The sequence below is a fragment of the Pleurodeles waltl genome, chromosome 9 (genome assembly GCF_031143425.1).
Source record: "Pleurodeles waltl isolate 20211129_DDA chromosome 9, aPleWal1.hap1.20221129, whole genome shotgun sequence".
In the NCBI taxonomy this organism is placed as follows: domain Eukaryota; kingdom Metazoa; phylum Chordata; class Amphibia; order Caudata; family Salamandridae; genus Pleurodeles; species Pleurodeles waltl.
The window spans coordinates 1,051,171,823-1,051,192,263 of record NC_090448.1 but is presented as its reverse complement, the minus strand read 5'-3'; the positions used below and the strand labels follow the sequence as shown (position 1 = coordinate 1,051,192,263).

Below are 20,441 nucleotides of genomic sequence, written 5' to 3'. Positions count from 1 at the left end.
CGCGAAGTTTTGTCATTTTGCGTTTTGGTTTGTGGCGAACAGATCTATGTCTGGTGTCCCCCACTGACAAAAGTGTTTGTGTAGTACTTGGGGATGTATTTCCCACTCGTGAGTTTGCTGGTGATCCCGACTGAGATTGTCTGCTAATTGATTGTGAATCCCTGGATTGTATTGAGCTATTAGGCGAATGTTGTTGTGAATTGCCCAATGCCAAATTTTTTGTGCTAGGAGGCAAAGTTGCGATGAGTGTGTTCCCCCTTGTTTGTTTAAGTACATCGTTGTCATATTGTCTATTTTGACAAGAATGTGTTTGTGAGCTAGCAGCTCTAAGTGATTTATGTGTAGCTGTTTTTGCTTGCTGTCCCACTGTCCCTGTATACTGTGATTGTTGAGGTGTGCTCCCACCCAATCATTGATGCATCTGTTGTGAGAATGGTGTGAGGCACAGGGTCTTGAAAAGGCCGCCTTTGGTTTAAATTTGTGGGATTCCACCACTGAAGCGAATAGTGTGTTTGGCGGTCTATCAACACTAGATCTTGGAGATGGCCCTGTGCCTGCGACCATTGTTTTGCAAGGCACTGCTGTAAGGGCTGCATGTGTAACCGTGCGTTTGGGACAATTGCGATGCACGATGCCATCATGCCTAGGAGTTTCATCACAAATCTGACTGTGTAGTGCTGATTTGGTTGTATTTTTGGCACTAGGGTGTGGAATGATTGCACCCTTTGTGGGCTTGGACTTGCAATCGCTATTTGAGTGTTGAGTGTAGCTCCCAAGTACTGCTGAATTTGGGATGGTTGCAAGTGTGATTTTTGATAATTTATCGAAAACCCTAGTGTGAGTGTAGGGTATCTATTACATAACGTGTGTGATGTTGATACTGTTCTTGAGTGTTGGCCTTTATTAGCCAATCGTCGAGATATGGGAATACATGTATGTGTTGTCTCCTTATGTATGCTGCTACTACGGCAAGGCATTTTGTAAATACTCTGGGGGCTGTTGTTATCCCAAAGGGTAATACCTTGAATTGGTAATGTTTTCCTTGTATAACAAACCTGAGGTATTTTCTGTGAGCTGGATGGATGGGTATGTGAAAATACGCATCTTTCAAATCCAGTGTTGACATGTATTCTCCGTTTCAGTAATGGGACTACCTCTTGTAGTGTCACCATGTGAAAGTGATCTGATTGAATGTATAGGTTGAGAGTCCTGAGATCTAATATTGGCCTTAGTGTTTTGTCCTTTTTGGGAATAATGAAGTACAGGGAATAGACCCCTGCTTCTTTTTGTTGATGAGGTACTAGTTCTATGGCTTGTTTTGTTAATAGTGCCTGCACCTCTGTTTGTAACTTTGTTAGATGTTGCGACGATTGTTTGTGCACTTTTGGGGAATATCTGGAGGAAAATGTGTGAATTCTATGCAGTAACCATGTTGGATAATTGATAGTACCCATGTGTCCGTTGGTATATTTGACCATTGATTGTGGAACATTTCCAGTCTTCCTCCCACAGGGGATGTGTGTTGGGGGAAGGTGATAGCAAAGTCACTGTTTGTTGTTAGTGGCTTGCTTTGTAGATTGGAATTTTCCCCTGGATTTGGGAAATTGCCCTCTGAAGGACCCTCAAAACCCCCCTCTTTGATATTGTGATTGGTATTAGGGCTGTGTCTGTAAGGTGGGTGGTTCTGATGGCTGTGGCCTGAACCCCCCCTATACTGCGGCTTCCTAAATGTCCCTCTGTATTGGGATGAGTAAAGCCCTCTCATAGCTTTGGCTGTATCAGTATCCTTTTTCATTTTCTCTATGGCTGTGTCCACTTGTGTGCCAAATAGCTGTTGCTGGTTGAATGGCATGTTGAGGACCGCCTGTTGAATCTCAGGTTTAAAACCTGTTGATCTAAGCCAAGCATGGTGTCTAATTGTAACTGCAGTGTTTATTGTTCTTGCGGCTGTATCAGCTGAATCTAATGCAGATCTTATCTGGTTATTCGTTATTGCCTGTCCCTTCTCTACTACCTGCTGAGCTCTTTTTTGGTATTCTTTGGGGAGATGTTGAATGATGTCGTTCATCTCATCCCAATGAGCTCTGTCATATCTTGCGAGGAGGGCCTGTGAGTTCGCAATGCGCCTCTGATTGGCTGCTTGAGACGCTACTCTCTTTCCTGCCGCATCAAACTTTTTACTTTCCTTATCTGGAGGGGGTGCATCTCCAGATGACTGAGTTGGCCCCTTTTCCTCACTGCGCTGACCACTACCGTATCTGGGGGCAGCTGTTGCGTGATAAATACCGGGTCAGAAGGTGGTGGTTTTATACTTCTTTTCTACCCTTGGTGTTACGGCCCGTCCCTTAACCGGCTCCTGACAAATCAGATGGGCATGTTTGAGCATACCTGGGAGCATGTGTAGACTTTGGTATGATGTGTGTGTTGAGGAGAATGTATTAAAAAAGAAAGTAGTCTTCTAGTGGTTCGGTGTGCATGCTTACATTATGGAAAGCTGCAGCCCTACTCAGAACCTGTGTGTAGGAAGTGCGATCTTCAGGTGGAGAGGGTTTAGACGGATAGCACTCTGGGCTGTTGTGTGACACAGGGTCATCATAAAGATCCCACGGGTCTGTGTCTTGATGGGACTGCACAGTGTTTGTGGGTGAATGTGCAGTGGGTGTAGCAAGTGGAGAAACAGTTCTTTGAGGAGAATGAGGAGGAGGAGAATGTGCTGGGGAAAACTGGCATGGCGGAGATTGCTCTCTTGGCACTTTAGCCTTTGGCTGAGCAGTGTCCAAACTTCCTTCGAAAGCCAGCTTCCTTTTAAATTTGAGGGGAGGTGCCGTGAGGATCTTGCCAGTGTCTTTATGGATCTGTATCCTGGCTTGTCTGTCATCAAATTCTTCCATTTGCTGAAGTTCTTCCTCAAATCTGTGGCTTTCTTTAAGCTGTTTAGAAAGTCCATGTTCTTCAGTATATGATGCTCTTTTCGGCTCCGAAGCAGTTTTTTTCGGTACCGAACTGCCCATGGTGATAGTAGGCCTCAGGTCCGAAAGAGTCTTTCGGGGTTTCGGCTCGACGAGTCTGTGTCGAGCCTTTTCGGAAACTGTGTCTCGACTCCAAAGACTTCAATGCAGGTGTGGCCTTTTTCGGTGCCGAAGGTGTTACTTGGTCACCGCTTGATTTTTTCCGGGTAAAGCCATGGCCTTCCGGCAGTGGCGTCCTGAGGCCTTTTGTTTGGTTTTGGTCTTGGTCTGGGTTGGGGCAGGCGTTCTCACATGCTGGCCTGCAGTCGGTGGTCGGTCTGCGTCGGATTCGTCCTAATCGGATCCTTGAATGGAGATGGCCATCTCCTCTTCTTCGGCGTCGAGGTTATCGGTGCTCTTCGACGCCATTTGTAGTCTTCTCGCCCTTCGATCCCTCAAGGTCTTCTTGGAACAGAAGGACCTGCAGGCCTCACAACTATCCTCTCGGTGATCTGGTGACAAACACAGATTACAATCCCGATGTTGATCCGTGTATGGATACTTTGCGTGGCACTGAGGGCAGAATCGGAACGGGGTCCGGTCCATGAGGCTTCAACGCTTCTTGCGGTCGGGCCCACCAGGCCCAGGATGGGCGCAGGTGCCCCGAAGGGCAAGCATAGGTGTGTTTCGCCGGTGCAGAGGTGTTGATGCAAGATGGGTCGCGGTCGAGAACAATACCAATGATTTTTGGCGATTTTTGAAGTTTTCCAAATCGAATAACCGGAGCGAAGAGGAACACGTCCGAACCCGATGGCGGAAAGAAAACAATCGAAGATGGAGTCGATGCCCATGTGAAATGGAGCCGAAAGGGAGGAGTCACTAGGTCCCGTGACTCAAAAAGACTTCTTCGAACAAAAACAACTTGTAACACTCCGAGCCCAACACTAGATGGCAGGAACAGTGCATAGCATGTGTATCTGCAGCTACACAAGTGCTTCATGATGAGTGGACGGGACTATTCAGTTTTTGACTAATGATGAGGACCCCCCCCCCCCCCCCTCCCTCCCTGGAAAAGAAACTGCAGTTTCTCCCCCCTCACATCTACCACCTAGGAAATGTAGTGTTGAGGAAGAACAAATCAGCAGCCCTTTGCTAACCAGTTTATTATTACATTTCTAAAGGCAGCCCTGTCTCCATCATCTGTCACTTTAAATTCTGGAGCTCATCTATCCAGCGACAAGAAGGTAGGCATTACATTTTCATTGTCTGGGAAAGCAGTATCCATCTTCTGTCTTGTGAGTTGCTCAACCAGGGTACATCGAACATGGATCTCACTAATGCTAGCACTCAGACTCTCACCATAGTCCTCCTGCCTCAACAGCTTGCGCACTAACTCAACATATACACAAAACGTCCACACAAGGTCTGAGGTTCATATATGTTACATAAGAGAAGGCAGTAGATAACGGATCTGGTCAGATTAAAGATGCTCAAGAACATGGTATGCTACCAGACTGGTTTACGTGACTTAGCCAGCGCATGGACTCTAGGCACATCCCAGCTAAAATGACATGCTTTAGGAGCCCCAACATGTCATCTAACAGGCTCTGGACCTCACTATATCAAGGGCAGGTCTAGGTCTCTGCACAAATGCTACATTAGTATGAGATCATGGCCAATCAAAAAATTGGGATATCAGTTTCACATACAGTCAGGGTCACTCAAGGCAGGGGTACATGCCCATTCACCATACAGGGGGGCCATTCCCATAAAGACAAGAATTTACTTACCTTATTGAAATAGACAATCTGGATGCTGTAGTGTCAGAAAACTAAATGCTGATCATGTTGTGTTCCACTCTTAGACCACAAACTTGATTGTATCATAGCCAAGTAACTAACTCAGCATCTGGAAGATTTCAACTCACTTAAATAGGGTGGAAGCCCAGTTGTAGAGAAAGAAGTCATTACAAATCCTGTTATGTTCCCACTCAAAGTCTCAAGCTTCGCCGCCCTGTTCTTAGTTAACTTCAATACTGTGAACCGTGCCACCTTGTTGAAGCATGCAACTGACAGACATACGGAGTCACCCTGGTTTAATTCCTTCTTCAACGGCCGGCCTCAATAAGCTCCCCTTTCACTTTATTATTCCACCTTATTGTTCCACTGCTTCAGCCATCAAATGCGGAGTATGTTGTCGTATAAAGTGCTCTCTCTCTCATAGACCAGATTAATGCTGTTTCTTCGGCATCCTTTACTCACTGAATCTTCTGGAAAAAATCTCCCATTTCTAACACATAGTATTCATGCTCAGGTAATCTTGCATGAGTTCTAACCAGAATACACTATTTGAAATTTCTCCGTCCTGGCCAGTCTGAGTCCTCCCTAGCAAAGCTCCAGATGATCCAAAACTCTGCAGAATAGAAAGCTAGTAATTCAACCACAACCATGTCTCCCAAGATAGAATGCAACCTCACGGGCTCCTGGTTAAGCAGAGAATCATCTTTAAAGTATTGTGCCTCAAGTACAAGGTATTTTATGAAACCTTCTGGCAAGACACCTGTGGCAGGTCACCCACGGAGTCTTGTCAGCCCTCAGTTTTGGAATATTATTCCCTTTCCCATCAGAAGAATTCAGTCCCACACTGCATTTAGAAAGGCTCTAAACTCATTCTAATAGACTAGTAACCGCAGATTCCTCACCTTTTGAATTTCCCCAGACACCAGACTGAATAGAGAAACTTTTCAACAATTCCCTTGCGGATCAACAAGTCATGTGCAGGTCCTGATGGATCTGTACACTCCAGCTATGATGTTGGGGTATGTACATTATATATATATATATATATATATGGAAAATGTCACTTACCCAGTGTACATCTGTTCATGGCATGAGACGCTGCAGATTCACATGCTTTGCACATCCCGCCATCTAGTGTTGGGCTCGGAGTGTTACAAGTTGTTTTTCTTCGAAGAAGTCTTTTCGAGTCACGAGATCAAGGGACTCCTCCCCTTTCGGCTCCATTGCGCATGGGCGTCGACTCCATCTTAGATTGTTTTCCCGGCAGAGGGTGAGGTAGGAGTTGTGTATTATAGTAATAGTGCCCATGCAATGGAGTAAATATGTATGTACATAATGTAGTTTAAAGTGATATATTGACAAATTTACAAATGTTGATGATCAACTTCGAAACGGCTACAGGCTCCCGGGGAGGCGGGTGGGCGCATGTGAATCTGCAGCATCTCAAGCCACGAACAGATGTACACTGGGTAAGTGACATTTTCCGTTCGATGGCATGTGTAGCTGGAAATACACATGAGCCCATCTTTTCCATTTGTTTGCATAACAATGTCTTGTAGTAGGTTTCCTAGTTTGTTTAATTACCTCCATACATTCTTGTGTAAGGTCTAAATGTCCAAATTCTAAGACTTCAGGAGCCAGATTGCTAGATTGAGCGATGCTGGATTCAGGTGTCTGATCTGTTGATTATGTTGAGTTAAAAGATCTGGTCTGGTTGGTAGTTTGATATGAGGTACTACTGATAGGTCCAGCAGTGTTGTGTACCACGGTTGGCGAGCCCAGGTTGGTGCTAGGAGTATTAGTATTGGTTTTGAATACCTGGGATGTATTGTGCAATTAGGCAAATGTGATTGTGAATTGCCCAATGCCAAATTTTTGGTGCTAAGAGACACAGTTGTGAGGAGTGTGTCCCTCCCTGTTTGTTGAGGTAATACATTGTCGTCATGTTGTCTGTTTTGACAAGAATGTGTTTGTGGGCTATCAGGGGTTGAAATGCTTTCAATGCTAGAAACACTGCCAACAGTTCTAAGTGATTTATGTGCAGTTGTTTTTGTTGAATGTCCCATTGTCCCTGTATACTGTGCTGGTTGAGGTGTGCGCCCCACCCTATCATGGAAGCATCTGTTGTGATCACGTATTGAAGCACTGGGTCTTGGAATGGCCACCCTTGGTTTAAATTTATAGGGTTCCACCATTGAAGCGAGAGGTGTGTTTGGCGGTCTATCAACACTAGATCTTGGAGTTGACCTTGTGCTTGTGTCCATTGTGTTGCTAGGCATTGTTGTAAGGGCTGCATGTGTAGTCTTGCCTTTGGTACAATGGTTATGCATGAAGACATCATGCCTAGAGGTTTCATCACAAACCTCACTTGGTAGTGTTGGTTTGCCTGCACGTTTAGTATTGTATTGCGGAACGCTTGTACCCTTTGTGGACTTGGAGTGGCAATCGCCTTTTGTGTATTGAGTGTTGCTCCCAAGTATTGTTGTATTTGGGATAGTTGTAGATGTGATTTTTGCTAATTTATAGAGATCCCTAGTTTGTGTAGAGTTTCTATCACGTATTGTGTGTGAAGAAGACACACTTGCTGAGTGCTGGTTTTTATTAACCAATCGTCTAAGTAAGGGAATACGTGCATGTGCTGTCTCCTGATGTGAGCAGTGTAGGAGGCTGGACTGGCTTGTATTGAGTACCAAGGGGTACTTACACCTTGCACCAGGCCCAGGTATCCCTTATTAGTGTATAGGGTGTCTAGCAGCTTAGGCTGAACTAGGAGACGAGTGAAGCTCCTACAGTACCACTAGTGTCACTTGCACAATATCATAAGAAAACACAATACACAGATATATTAAAAATAAAGGTACTTTATTTTTATGACAATATGCCAAAAGTATCTCAGTGAGTACCCTCAGTATGAGGATAGCAAATATACACAAGATATATGTACACAATACCAAAAATATGCAGTATAGTATTAGAGAACAGTGCAAACAATGTATAGTTACAATAGGATGCAATGAGGACACATAGGGATAGGGGCAACACAAACCATATACTCCAAAAGTGGAATGTGAACCACAAATGGACCCCAAACCTATGTGACCTTGTAGAGGGTCGCTGGGACTGTAAGAAAACAGTGAGGGTTAGAAAATTAGCCCACCCCAAGACCCTGAAAAGTGAGTGCAAAGTGCATTTAAGTTCCCTAAAGAGCACAGAAGTCGTGATAGGGGAATTCTGCAGGAAAGACCAAAACCAGCAATGCAACAACAATGGATTTCCAGACGAGGGTACCTGTGGAACAAGGGGACCAAGTCCAAAAGTCACGATCAAGTCGAGAGTGGGCAGATGCTCAGGAAATGCCAGCTGTGGGTGCAAAGAAGCTGCTAATGGACAGTAGAAGCTGAGGATTCTGCAAGAACGACAAGGGCTAGAAACTTCCCCTTTGGAGGATAGATGTCCCACGCCGTGGAGAGTCGCGCAGAAGTGTTTTCCTGCGGAAAGACCGTAAACAAGCCTTCCTAGCGGCAAAGCTCGCGGTTGGGGTTTTTAGGTGCTGCTGTGGCCCAGGAGGGACCAGGATGTCGCCAATTGCGTCAGGGGACAGAGGGGGTGCCCAGCAAGAAAAGGAGCCCTCTCAGAAGCAGGCAGCACCCGCAGAAGTGCCGGAACAGGCACTACGAAGTGGAGTGAAACGGTGCTCACCCGAAGTTGCACAAAGGAGTCCCACGCCGCCGGAGGACAACTCAGGAGGTCGTGCAATGCAGGTTAGAGTGCCGTGGACCCAGGTTTGGCTGTGCACAAAGGATTCCCTCGGAAAGTGCACAGGAGCCGGAGTAGCTGCAAAACACGCGGTTCCCAGCAATGCAGTCTGGCGTGGGGAGGCAAGGACTTACCTCCACCAAACTTGGACTGAAGAGTCACTGGACTGTGGGAGTCACTTGGACAGAGTTGCTGGATTCAAGGGACCTCGCTCGTCGTGCTGAGAGGAGACCCAGAGGACTGGTGATGCAGTTCTTTGGTGCCTGCGGTTGCAGGGGGAAGATTCCGTCGACCCACGGGAGATTTCTTCGGAGCTTCTAGTGCAGAGAGGAGGCAGACTACCCCCACAGCATGCACCACCAGGAAAACAGTCGAGAAGGCAGCAGGATTAGCGTTAGAGTTGCAGTAGTCGTCTTCGCTACTTTGTTGCAGTTTTGCAGGCTTCCAGCGCGGTCAGCAGTCGATTCCCTGGCAGAAGGTGAAGAGAGAGAAGCAGAGGAACTCGGATGAGCTCTTGCATTCGTTATCTAAGGAATTCCCCAAAGCAGAGACCCTAAATAGCCAGAAAAGAGGGTTTGGCTACTTAGGAGAGAAGATAGGCTCCTTCAGGTGTTGCTAGCCTATCAGAAGGAGTCTCTGACGTCACCTGCTGGCCCTGGCCACTCAGAGCAGTCCAGTGTGCCAGCAGCACCTCTGTTTCCAAGATGGCAGAGGTCTGGAGCACACTGGAGCAGCTCTGGGCACCTCCCAGGGGAGGTGCAGGTCAGGGGAGTGGTCACTCCCCTTTCCTTTGTCCAGTTTCGCGCCAGAGCAGGGCTGAGGGGTCCCTGAACCGATGTAGACTGGCTTATGCAGAAATGGGCACCATCTGTGCCCATGAAAGCATTTCCAGAGTCTGGGGGAGGCTACCCCTCCCCTGCCTTAACACCTTATTCCAAAGGGAGAGGGTGTGACACCCTCTCTCTGAGGAAGTCCTTTGTTCTGCCTTCCTGGGCCAAGCCTGGCTGGACCCCAGGAGGGCAGAAACCTGTCTGAGGGGTTGGCAGCAGCAGCAGCTGCAGTGAAACCCCTGAAAAGGCAGTTTGGCAGTACCCGGGTCTGTGCTACAGACCCGTGGGATCATGGGATTGTGCCAACAATGCCAGGATGGCATAGAGGGGGCAATTCCATGATCTTAGACATGTTACATGGCCATATTCGGAGTTACCATTGTGAAGCTACACATAGGTAGTGACCTATATGTAGTGCACGCGTGTAATGGTGTCCCCGCACTCACAAAGTCCGGGGAATTGGCACTGAACCATGTGGGGGCACCTTGGCTAGTGCCAGGGTGCCCACACACTAAGTAACTTAGCACCCAACCTTTACCAGGTAAAGGTTAGACATATAGGTGACTTATAAGTTACTTAAGTGCAGTGTAAAATGGCTGTGAAATAACGTGGATGTTATTTCACTCAGGCTGCAGTGGCAGGCCTGTGTAAGAATTGTCAGAGCTCCCTATGGGTGGCAAAAGAAATGCTGCAGCCCATAGGGATCTCCTGGAACCCCAATACCCTGGGTACCTCAGTACCATATACTAGGGAATTATAAGGGTGTTCCAGTATGCCAATGTAAATTGGTAAAATTGGTCACTAGCCTCTTAGTGACAATTTTGTACAGAGAGAGCATAACCACTGAGGTTCTGGTTAGCAGAGCCTCAGTGAGACAGTTAGGCATCACACAGGGAACACATACATATAGGCCACAAACTTATGAGCACTGGGGTCCTGGCTAGCAGGGTCCCAGTGACACATAACAAACATACTGAAAACATAGGATTTTCACTATGAGCACTGGGCCCTGGCTAGCAGGATCCCAGTGAGACAGTGAAAACACCCTGACATACACTCACAAACAGGCCAAAAGTGGGGGTAACAAGGCTAGAAAGAGGCTACTTTCTCACAAGCAGCTACTACTGCAAGGCATTTTGTGAATACCATTGGGGCTGTTGTTATCCCGAATGGTAACACCTTGAATTGGTAATGCACGCCTTGGATTACAAACCTTAAGTATTTCCTGTGGGAAGGATGTATGGGTATGTGGAAATATGCATCCTTGAGATCTAATGTTGACATGTAGTCCTGTTTTTTGAGCAAGGGAATCACGTCTTGAAGTGTTACCATGTGAAAGTGATCTGATTTGATGTAAAGATTCAGTGTTCTGAGGTCTAATATGGGTCTCAGCGTTTTGTGCTTCTTTGGATTTAGGAAATACAAGGAGTAGACACCTGTTCCTTTTTGATGGTTGGGTACTAGTTCTATTGCTCGTTTTTGTAACAATGCTTGGACTTCTAGTTGTAACAGTTCTAAGTGTTGTTTGGACATGTGTGCTCTTGGGGGCACATCTGGTGGCAATTGTAGGAATTCTATGCAATAACCATGTTGGATAATGGCTAGGACCCATGCGTCCGTAGTTATGTTTTCCCAGTTGTGGTAGTATTTGGTAAGTCTCCCCCCCCACTGGTGTTGAGTGGTGGGGGTTTGTGACATTGAAGTCACTGTTTGGCTTGAGGAGTTTTTGGGCTCTGGAATTTCCCCCTTGCCTTTGGGAATTGTCCACCCCTGTATATTACTCGAAAACCTCCTCTTTGGTACTGGCCCCGATATGTGGGTCTGACTTGTGAGGTGGAAGGCTCTGTGGTTTGGGAACGAAACCCCCCTCTAAATTGCAGCTTTCTAAAAGTGCCTCTGTTCTGTGGGGAGTAGAGCGCGCCCATGGCTTTGGCTGTGTCCGTGTCCTTTTTTAGTTTTTCGATTGCCGTATCCACCTCCGGCCCAAACAAATGTTTGTGGCTGAAAGGCATATTTAGCACAGCCAGCCGGATTTCTGGTTTAAAACCTGAGCTCCATAACCATGCATGCCTACGAATGGTTACTGCAGTGTTCACTGTCCGTGCTGCTGTGTCTGCAGAGTCCATCGCAGACCTTATTTGGTTGTTTGAAATTGTTTGTCCTTCCTCAACAACCTGTTGGGCGTGTTTTTGGTGTTCCTTGGGCAAGTGCTGAATTATATGTTGCATCTCGTCCCAGTGTGCCCTGTCGTAGCGAGCCAGTAGAGCCTGAGAATTGGCAATTCGCCATTGATTGGCTGCCTGTGCTGCCACCTGTTTGCCTGCTGCATCGAATTCACGACTTTCCTTGTCGGGCGGTGGTGCGTCTCCTGACGATTGGGAGTTTGCCCTCTTCCTGGCTGCACCCACGACCACTGAATCTGGTGTTAGTTGCTGTGTTATAAACACAGGGTCTGTTGGGGGAGGTTTAGATTTCTTCTCCACCCTAGGCTTGATGGCTCTGCCTTTCACTGGATCCTGGAACACCTGTTTGGCGTGTTTTAGCATGCCTGGGAGCATTGGCAAACTTTGGTAAGAGCTGTGAGTGGTTGCCAGGGTGTTAAACAAGAAGTCGTCTTCTATGGGCTCCGCATGCATTGCTACATTATGGAAAGTAGCTGCCCTTGATACCACCTGCATATATGCAGTGCTGTCCTCTGGTGGTGACGTCCTTGCCGGGTAGCAATCGGGACGATTGAGACCGGTGCATCATATAAATCCCATGCATCCGGGTCGTCTTGTGTCATCCCCGTGTGTGTTGGCGACTGCATTGGGGGTGTTGCTACCAGGGACAGGTGTGGCGAATGCAATGGTGAAGGCTGTGGCGAAACCCTTGGTGGTGTCTTTTCTCTTGCCACCTTTGCCTTTGGCTGCATTTTCGACTCCTGGAATGCTAGCTTTTGTTTTATTCTTATTGGAGGAAGAGTTAGAATTGTCCCCGTGTCTTTCTGTATGTGCAGCCTCCTTTGAGTGTGGTCTGGCTCTCCCATGCCTAGTTCTTGCTCAAATCTGTGCCCTTGCATTTGGCTGGAAAGGCCGTGCATTTCTGTATAGGAGCCTGCTTTCGGCTCCGAGGCTGCATGTTTCGACACCGAAGGTTTTCGGTACGCTCTTTTTGGGCTCAGAGTAAACCTTTTTTATTTTGGGGGTGTCGAACTCTCGTGCAGAGATGGTTCGGAGCCGGTATCTCGACCCGGAGTCGGATGTCTTCGGCTGCTGGGAGGCCTTTTTCGGTGCCGATGTTTGGTCACTGTGTTTTCGGGTTAAGCAATCGCCTGTTGGCGGTGGCATCCCCTTGGCCTTTATAATCTTCGAATGAGTCTTGGCCGGGGCTGATTTACTCACAGTTTGTTGCTGTGTTTTCGGCTGCTCCCTTTCGGAGTCATCTGAGTCCGAATCTTGAATGGAGAATCTCTCCTCTGTTGGCCCAGTGTCAACGCCATCTGGAGTCTTCTGGCTCTTCGATCGCATAGGGTCTTCTTCGATCGAAATGCCCGACAGGCCTCACAAGTATCCTCCCTGTGTTCCGGTGATAGACACAGATTACAGACCAAGTGTTGGTCTGTATAAGGATACTTTGCGTGACAATTCGGGCAGAAGTGGAAGGGGGTCGGGTCCATGAGGTTCGACGATGGACGCGGTCGGACCGAACAGGCCCCGCTGAAGAGTGGAAGTACCGAAGGGCCGCCGGGGTGCTTTTTCTCTCGGTATCGATGAACTAATACTAAACCGTTACCGAGCGCAGACAATACCGGCGAATTTTCCGATAAATAGCTAACTTTCCTGATTCTAAATACGGAGCGAAGAGAAACATGTCCGAACCTGATAGCGGAAAAAAAATAATCCAAGATGGAGTCGACGCCCATGCGCAATGGAGCCGAGAGGGAGGAGTCCCTCGGTCTCGTGACTTGAAAAGACTTCTTCGAAGAAAAACAACTTGTAACACTCCGAGCCCAACACTAGATGGCAGGATAATGCATAGCATGTGTATCTGCAGCTACACATGCCATCGAACGTGTATATATATATATATATATATATATATATATATATATATACACACACACACATATATATATACACACACATACACATATATATATACACACACACACACACACACGCACATACACATTCACTGCCCTCAATTATGGCCTTTCTGCACCTTCGGATGTAGATCCGGAGCAAGCAAGGATTTTTTCTGACAGCCTCCACCACCCTCCTAGGGAAAACACTTTTTCCTTCTGAACATTCACAGTATAGAGATAATGGGCTCTAAAGCGACAACTTTTAAGTCGCATTTTAACAGTCACAAACAGAGGTCAGTGAAGGACACACAACATCAGTCTCTGGTGTCTTGGCACCTATCATGACTTAGTCACGTCCCTGCTGTCCCAAAATGAATCACAAAGACATCAGTGATGGCAAAGCCAAGCCAAGTTAGCCATCGCCGAACTTTGTAAGAAGAAGCAGGACCGGTAGAGGGCACAGATGCGTTCTAGTTACAGAGACCACTCGCATGAGCATTCCAAATCGAAATGACGGGGCTCAGGTAAGTCAAAGAGATCCCATTAGCAATCAATGCAAGGGTCTCAGTCGTCATGCCACTCTCACCATTCGAAGTCGCAAGAGGCTGCAGAGCCATTCTGCAACACAGACTCCAGCAGTGTTTCCACTCCCTATTCCTTTTGAGTGGGTGAACTCTGCTAACTAAGAGAGGGTGTTGAGAAAATCTTTGGTACCTCCCCCCCACCCCCCCCCCCCATGGGCCCAATTCCTAACACTCCAACCACTCCCCCACCCCACTCCCTCCTTTCATCCCTCCAATCAATATAATTTCCAGAGTAGACAGATCTGATGTGAAGCTGCACGCCATTTGTCAATGAGTGAGGAAATTATTGAAAAGTTACCGGATTCGCTCAGGCATCTAGGGAAATTCACAGGGCGAGGAATCTGCAGTTAGGTACAGAAAAAGTGTTACTTAAAGTAAGGCACTGGTTCTTTATCCGGTTAAACTTTCTTGACCCTGGTTAAACTTTCATTGTGGGATTCTAGTTCTCTTCTGCTGCATAGGGGACAATATGCCTATGCTGATGGACAAGTGTTTTACAAAATAAATAAAATAAAATCAAGCATGTACCATGTTACATCTTGACAATTCTGTGGGTAATGTTAGATTCTGCTATTGACCAGCTGGGTCAAATGGAAGGCTAATTTCGACTAATTGTGGAAACTAGAGAACTGGCCTCATCCATAATTCCTCGCAGGACTTGCTACTTTTGTAGCTGACTGTAAAGGACTTCAATCTCTAAGCGCTGTACTAGCAATATGATCATACATTTCCAGCATTGCGTTGGTAGCCTCTTTGATGGGTTTTTCATACCTGCCCAGAAGTGGACTGTTGCTGCAGATTAGTACATCTGGACCTAGCAGCATTAGTCAGTCATGATGGCTTTTAAGACGTTGTCAACTTGTTTCCTGAAGACATTATTTCCCTAAAAGGGCATTACCATAATTCCCCTTTGGACCTCAGCCCAAAAAGAGAAGCCCTTTACTAAACTGTAGGGGTGCAGCATAGCAGCATCACCTGCCTGTTTGAAATTGGTTCTAATTAAGACCATATACAAACTAGTAGGAGCGGATGACATCAGTGCCCAGGTCAAAATAGCAATTGCTTGAATTGAGTCCTCCTCCTACAGCAGTTTTTCGGTCAAGTTGAAAAGGTTGTGCAACAATGGCCTGTCATAAGTATCTTAACTAAATGGCTCAAGCATACACAACTTAGGAAGAGGTGACAGCCAAAATCTTGACCTGTTTGCCCACTCAGCCCATTTGCTAATTATGTGTCACACGGGGAACTGCAGGGGATGGAAGCCTCTATTTAGTGGTGCCAGGTTGCAGCTGAAATCACCAAATTAATTAGTCTTCACTCCGTTTAAAAAGCAGGAAAGAGAGGACCTTATATTGTTCTCCCAATCTTGAGAAGTTAACTGGAGAAGAACCTGGACTTTTCATTTGCTTTAGACCTTCTTCCCACAGGTGATCTAACATGGAATAGCTCTTATACCATTTCAATCTTTTTCTTTTCAAACACAACAGGGTGGAGTCAACCGGCCTCCAAAATAGCCACTGGGGCCTGGAGATTCCACTTCAGCTCCAGGTAAGCGCCAATGACCCATCAAGGGTTCATAGACATTCAGTGTGAATGCTTCAGGAGAGTGCTTTCAGGCTATGGCAGGTTGACAGACCGGTGCATCCCATCTTTGTCATGGCCAGCTTCACATGCATAACAGTGAGTGAAGTCAGTGACAGTGGTAGTAACCCCACGTGACAGCCTCTTTGTGTGACAGATAGTTGGCATGGGGTTCAGAGGGCTCTGGAGTCCAGTGCAGGCCATGGTAGTCCGTGGATCACTTCCTGCATTGGATTTTCAGATGCCAGAGTTGTGGTGGACTGGAGTGTGCCTTGTCTGGGGCAATCAGCAGAATCCACAATACTCCCCCAATGGTGTCATGGACGCCCGACAAAAAGAAGATAGTTAGGGCATGGAGGCTGATGGGCCCCCAAAATTCCTGCCTCACTGTTGGGCCCCTTGAAGGGTTTCCCCTAACTTTAACAGCAATTCAGCAGAATCATGGTCTTTTAAGTCCTATAGCTCACCTTACTTTTCTTATGGTGTGCGAGGACCTGGATCTCCTACAGATCCCAGTCATGTGGAAAGAAGAGAAGTGAAGGGCGATATATATTTGCTTCTCACACTGCAAGGCACTAAGTGGCTGTGGGATGAGAAGGGGTTGAGAAAGCTGAATCAACGATTCTTCAATCCACAGTGGCCCTACTTGCTGATCACTGCGAAGACTATCACGATGAAAGCAGTTTGGAAGGTAGATTAGATTTTGGATATCCCTGGTGATAAAGACTGGAATGGACAGAAGGGAAGATGGTGGGTGGATCAGGAAGGCTGAAGACATCAATGGCAGTATGTAAGGCACAGGCAAAAGTGGCACAGAAGCAATGCTGAAACTAGATAAACATATCGAGGTGCTGAATAGTTTGAGAAGGGGTTCCAATGTGTGGGTGCTGGGAGTTTCAGAGATCTAGCCTACCTCCCTTACCACATAGGTGGAAGGAATATTTTGTAATATGCTGCAGCTCCAAGAAGAGAGCACCAAAGTGAATCACAATTTGTATAGATTGCCTTAGAGGCTGATCTACAGTTTGAGGCACTGTGATAGTAGTGGTACCGTTGTATGACTGAAGAGATCAGAACCTGGGGGCAACTACAGAGAAAAGTGACATTGGCAGGTGAGAGCAAGCTGGTTTACTCTGACCTAACCACTGGGACTTTGGTACGGAGACATGACTTTTGGAAGTGACGGTGGAACTATCAGTATGGCGTCTCACAACTTGATTCAGCTTCCTAGTTCAAAGAAGAGTAGAAAACAATTAGACGAGATACCGGACTTGGTCATGGCATTTTTGGAAGGGTTGCACATGGATGCTAATGATTCAATTCATTAGCAGTAGGTCCTTCCTTGGATTGACAAGGTTAAGAAGTGAGGTGGAGAACTATTAATGGGCGGTCTTCTTAATTGCAATAGCTATTTCTTGTCCTTCTGTTGTGCCTCTGCTTTCCCTTCACTCTTTAATTCCTACAGGAGCAGCTTTGTTTCCAAATCTCAAGGCACCAACTCCAGCAAAAAAGGTGATAAATTTAAAAGTACTTATGATTTTCTACCTTCTGTGATTTTTGTCGTTAGGTACAGAATGGAGTTGTAAACTTGTGCATTTTATGTTAACTCTTGTGGTTATGAAACCTAAAAGGTATAAAAGCTAAAATGAACCAAGAAGCATGATTTTTTCAGAAGGGATGAGCAAACTAAATTGCTCTGAAGATCTTTCCAGCAATTTATGGAAGCAGATAATATGTACGTAAGGGAGGATTAGGACTAGCATCACCCCAATAACAAGGTAGTTTGCCAAGTGACGACAAATGTAATAGGAGATGTAATCACAGCAGGCAAAATATATAAAACTAAATCTGAGCCAGCTGGTTAACTGATGGCGGTGTTATGGGAGCAGGGGCAGTCCAAGCACAGAATATTCAGCCTATAAACCGATACAAGAAACACTGCAAAAGCTGAATGACCAAAACTGCATTAGTAGTCAAAGATGGATGAAACAATAGTAAAGCAAGGGATGAGGTGGCAGCAACAGTGAGGCAAATAGAGGAAAACTGCATCAGTGATGTTGTATACGTCTGCGCTGATGGAAGGAGCCAACAGGACTTCAACAGTTAAGGTGATTTCGCTTTGAAAGCCGATTGCGTAGCCAATAAGGCAGAAGATGGCACATTTTTGACAGAACTTAGAGGAAACTGACAAGACAGACTTTAAGTGGGCTTGTGGGTGTTTTCTTTGGAGTCTCTCCGGAACGAGTAGAGGATGGCTGCACCGTACCTGGCAGCCTTGGTAACAGATGAAGGTTGCTGATCTTCCTGAAGTATAAACATTAGGGGCATGTTCAGAGGGCCTCTTGGCATGTGAAGTACACATATGTTTCGTTACTACTTTCTCCAATTGCTGGTGGCATAGATTGGGAAAGAAAAACACAAAGGAGAAGTGAGCATCCACAGCATATCTCTATACTGCCTGGGCCAGGGAATTTTAATATAATTAATCTCACGGCATATCAAAATTGTTTTGAAAGAAGATACATACCTGTGTACAGAGCACCTTTTTTTTTTAAAGCTAATTTTAGAAGGGAGACAAAATTGTGTTTCACACTGAAAATTGTACTAAGTAGGAGCAATTAATAAGACATCCTAAATACTGACTGAAGAAAACACAATAAGTAGCTGTCAGGCATCAACATAACCTTTATGATGAATTCTCATCTGTCTCTGGGGGATAAAAGGCACATCTTTACAAACAGTTTTAGGGTTGTAGGTATTAATATTTTTGTTCTTAAATGCTCTAAAAAGAAACAGTTGTATCGAAAGGAGTCAATAGTTTTATTCGATTTCAAAGTTCACTCCCCCTTTTTTGTTGATTTTATAAATCTGCTTTGAAATTACAGTTCAATTTGATATCAAAGTATGTACCTTGTTAGAACAAATGTATTTGTTTCCTAGAGCATACATGTATTTAGTTTTTGTTCCGATAATTATTGCACAGTGAACATATTCGACAATTATATAAAAGCAAAACACGGATGGACTGGTAACAGTTTTATATAAAAAATAAAAATAAAAAATAAAAAGCAGCAAGTTTATTATAACCAAATGTGAAATGGGCACATTTATTTTAATCATCATTGGGTGCTAAAGGTGTTTTAAATTCCTTGAACAAATGTTCAGATCGTTCCAATTTAACAAACCGTACAAAATAAAGGAACAGGTGCAGTAAGTGTTCTTAGATTTACGAGATGCTGTTGCCTTTTTGATTTACCAAAGGATTAAAAAATGTAAAACGTAATATGCCTTACATTTTTTTAGTTTTATTTTCGAAATATTAGCTTAAAAATTCTTGCTATGCTGTGCATACCACTGTTGTCTTTGTTTACGATTCTCAAGCTCAGTGTGGAGAGTTTGCCTGTATGCTTCATAAAGTTTAACAATTCGTTCTAGTTCTTTCATGAAGAGCAATTTTAACATTCCCTGGTATGTATCCAAGTCTGCAAGCTGGAAGAGTTCCCACTTCAGGATGTGATCAAACCTGTTTTAAAACATACACAAGGAATTACATTTAAAACGTTTGTTTTACATACACCAAGTCTCTCTCTCACACACACGACACACACATGCAAAGTTACCTATTATTATAGTAATAAACAGTTACCTTTCCACCAACACTAGTACTCAAAGGCATTATTATTAATTATTGAATGTAATTGCCTACATGAGAAAACCCAGAGCAACCTTACAATAGGAAGTGCAAAATGTCACATTGAAAAAACAAAACAAATGAATAAAATGGTAAGGCCAATCTTCAATGTGTCTATTTTCAAATAAAACATCTCAATTATAATGCACTGTTGTGATTTTCTCATCTGTCGAAAAGCCTACATTTTAAATAGAAAAGCCAGCATTGCCAAGAACAGGTCTCGCTTGACCTCCGATTCACCAGTCACATCCCTTGATTTTGTTGATGTCTGCATACAACTGAGGGAAGTCACAGTGTCCATAATAGCAACACGGAAGACGATTCGCAGGAATCCTTAGATTGCAAGTCTGAGCGGCAAGTGAACTGCCAGATGTGCTTACTGTATGAGCAGCATACCGGAAGGAGGGAAGGAGCAACCGGGAAGGAATAAAAAGCAACCAGGTGTGCAGGAAAGCATGTGACATGTGAGAAGAGCTGCTAGGCACAATCACTGTGTGAGCCCTGTTCTGGCACCAAAAGAGAGATTAAAGCAGAGCTGCTGGGTACGCATGAGAGGAGTTTAAAATAACGTGTGACCAGTGGCTGTATTTTTCAGATTTAATATAGTCCTTCATACATTTCAAGGGAGGTGGCAGTGCATACACAATAGAAAGACGTAAAGACTAAAATACTCCTATGGGCTGATCTAAGATATAATTGACAGTGTCTCAAGCCAGTGGCTAAAGGGCCCTAGTCCAAGAAAACTGTTGAAGGTTGCTAGCTGTAGATTACATTTAAAAAAATACAAATAAAGTCTTGCCTTAATCTATACCTAATGAACAAGGCAGATACGCTATTGGAATCCCCTCCAAAACCACACAATGTTATGCAGTGACTCAGGATAATTTTTCACTGTTAGCCAACAACAAACTTTTCTGAAATGCCAATCTCCTGGCTTGCTTGCAAGAGCAATGAGGTTGCTTATGAATTTTATTGACAGCCAATACTGAAGAACCAGCACTATATAACTATTTTTCACCATAAGGTCTTACCATACAAAAGTGTTCACTTTTTGTTGAGATTGTAGTCAAGAGGTAGAGGTGAACATTTTCAAGAATACAGCTGGAAGCCGCTGCAAACCAACATGGCTCCGTGAGCTCCTGCCTTCCGATCCCCCATCGACTGCCATCCTGCATCCCAGGGGCCG

General features: G+C 45.3%; 1 protein-coding gene across 4 annotated transcripts in view; it reads right to left on the bottom strand.

Moving 5' to 3' along the window:
- Positions 1 to 18,360: 18,360 nt before the first annotated feature.
- The window catches only part of SAV1 (salvador family WW domain containing protein 1), a 39,993-nt gene continuing 37,912 nt past the window's right edge, over positions 18,361 to 20,441 (bottom strand). For all 4 annotated transcript variants that reach the window (XM_069208683.1, XM_069208684.1, XM_069208681.1 and 1 more), the window contains exon 5: positions 18,361 to 19,087. In XM_069208683.1, coding sequence (XP_069064784.1) covers positions 18,889 to 19,087 — 199 coding nt within the window. In that variant the 3' untranslated portion in view covers positions 18,361 to 18,888. The remainder of the gene's footprint in view (positions 19,088 to 20,441) is intronic.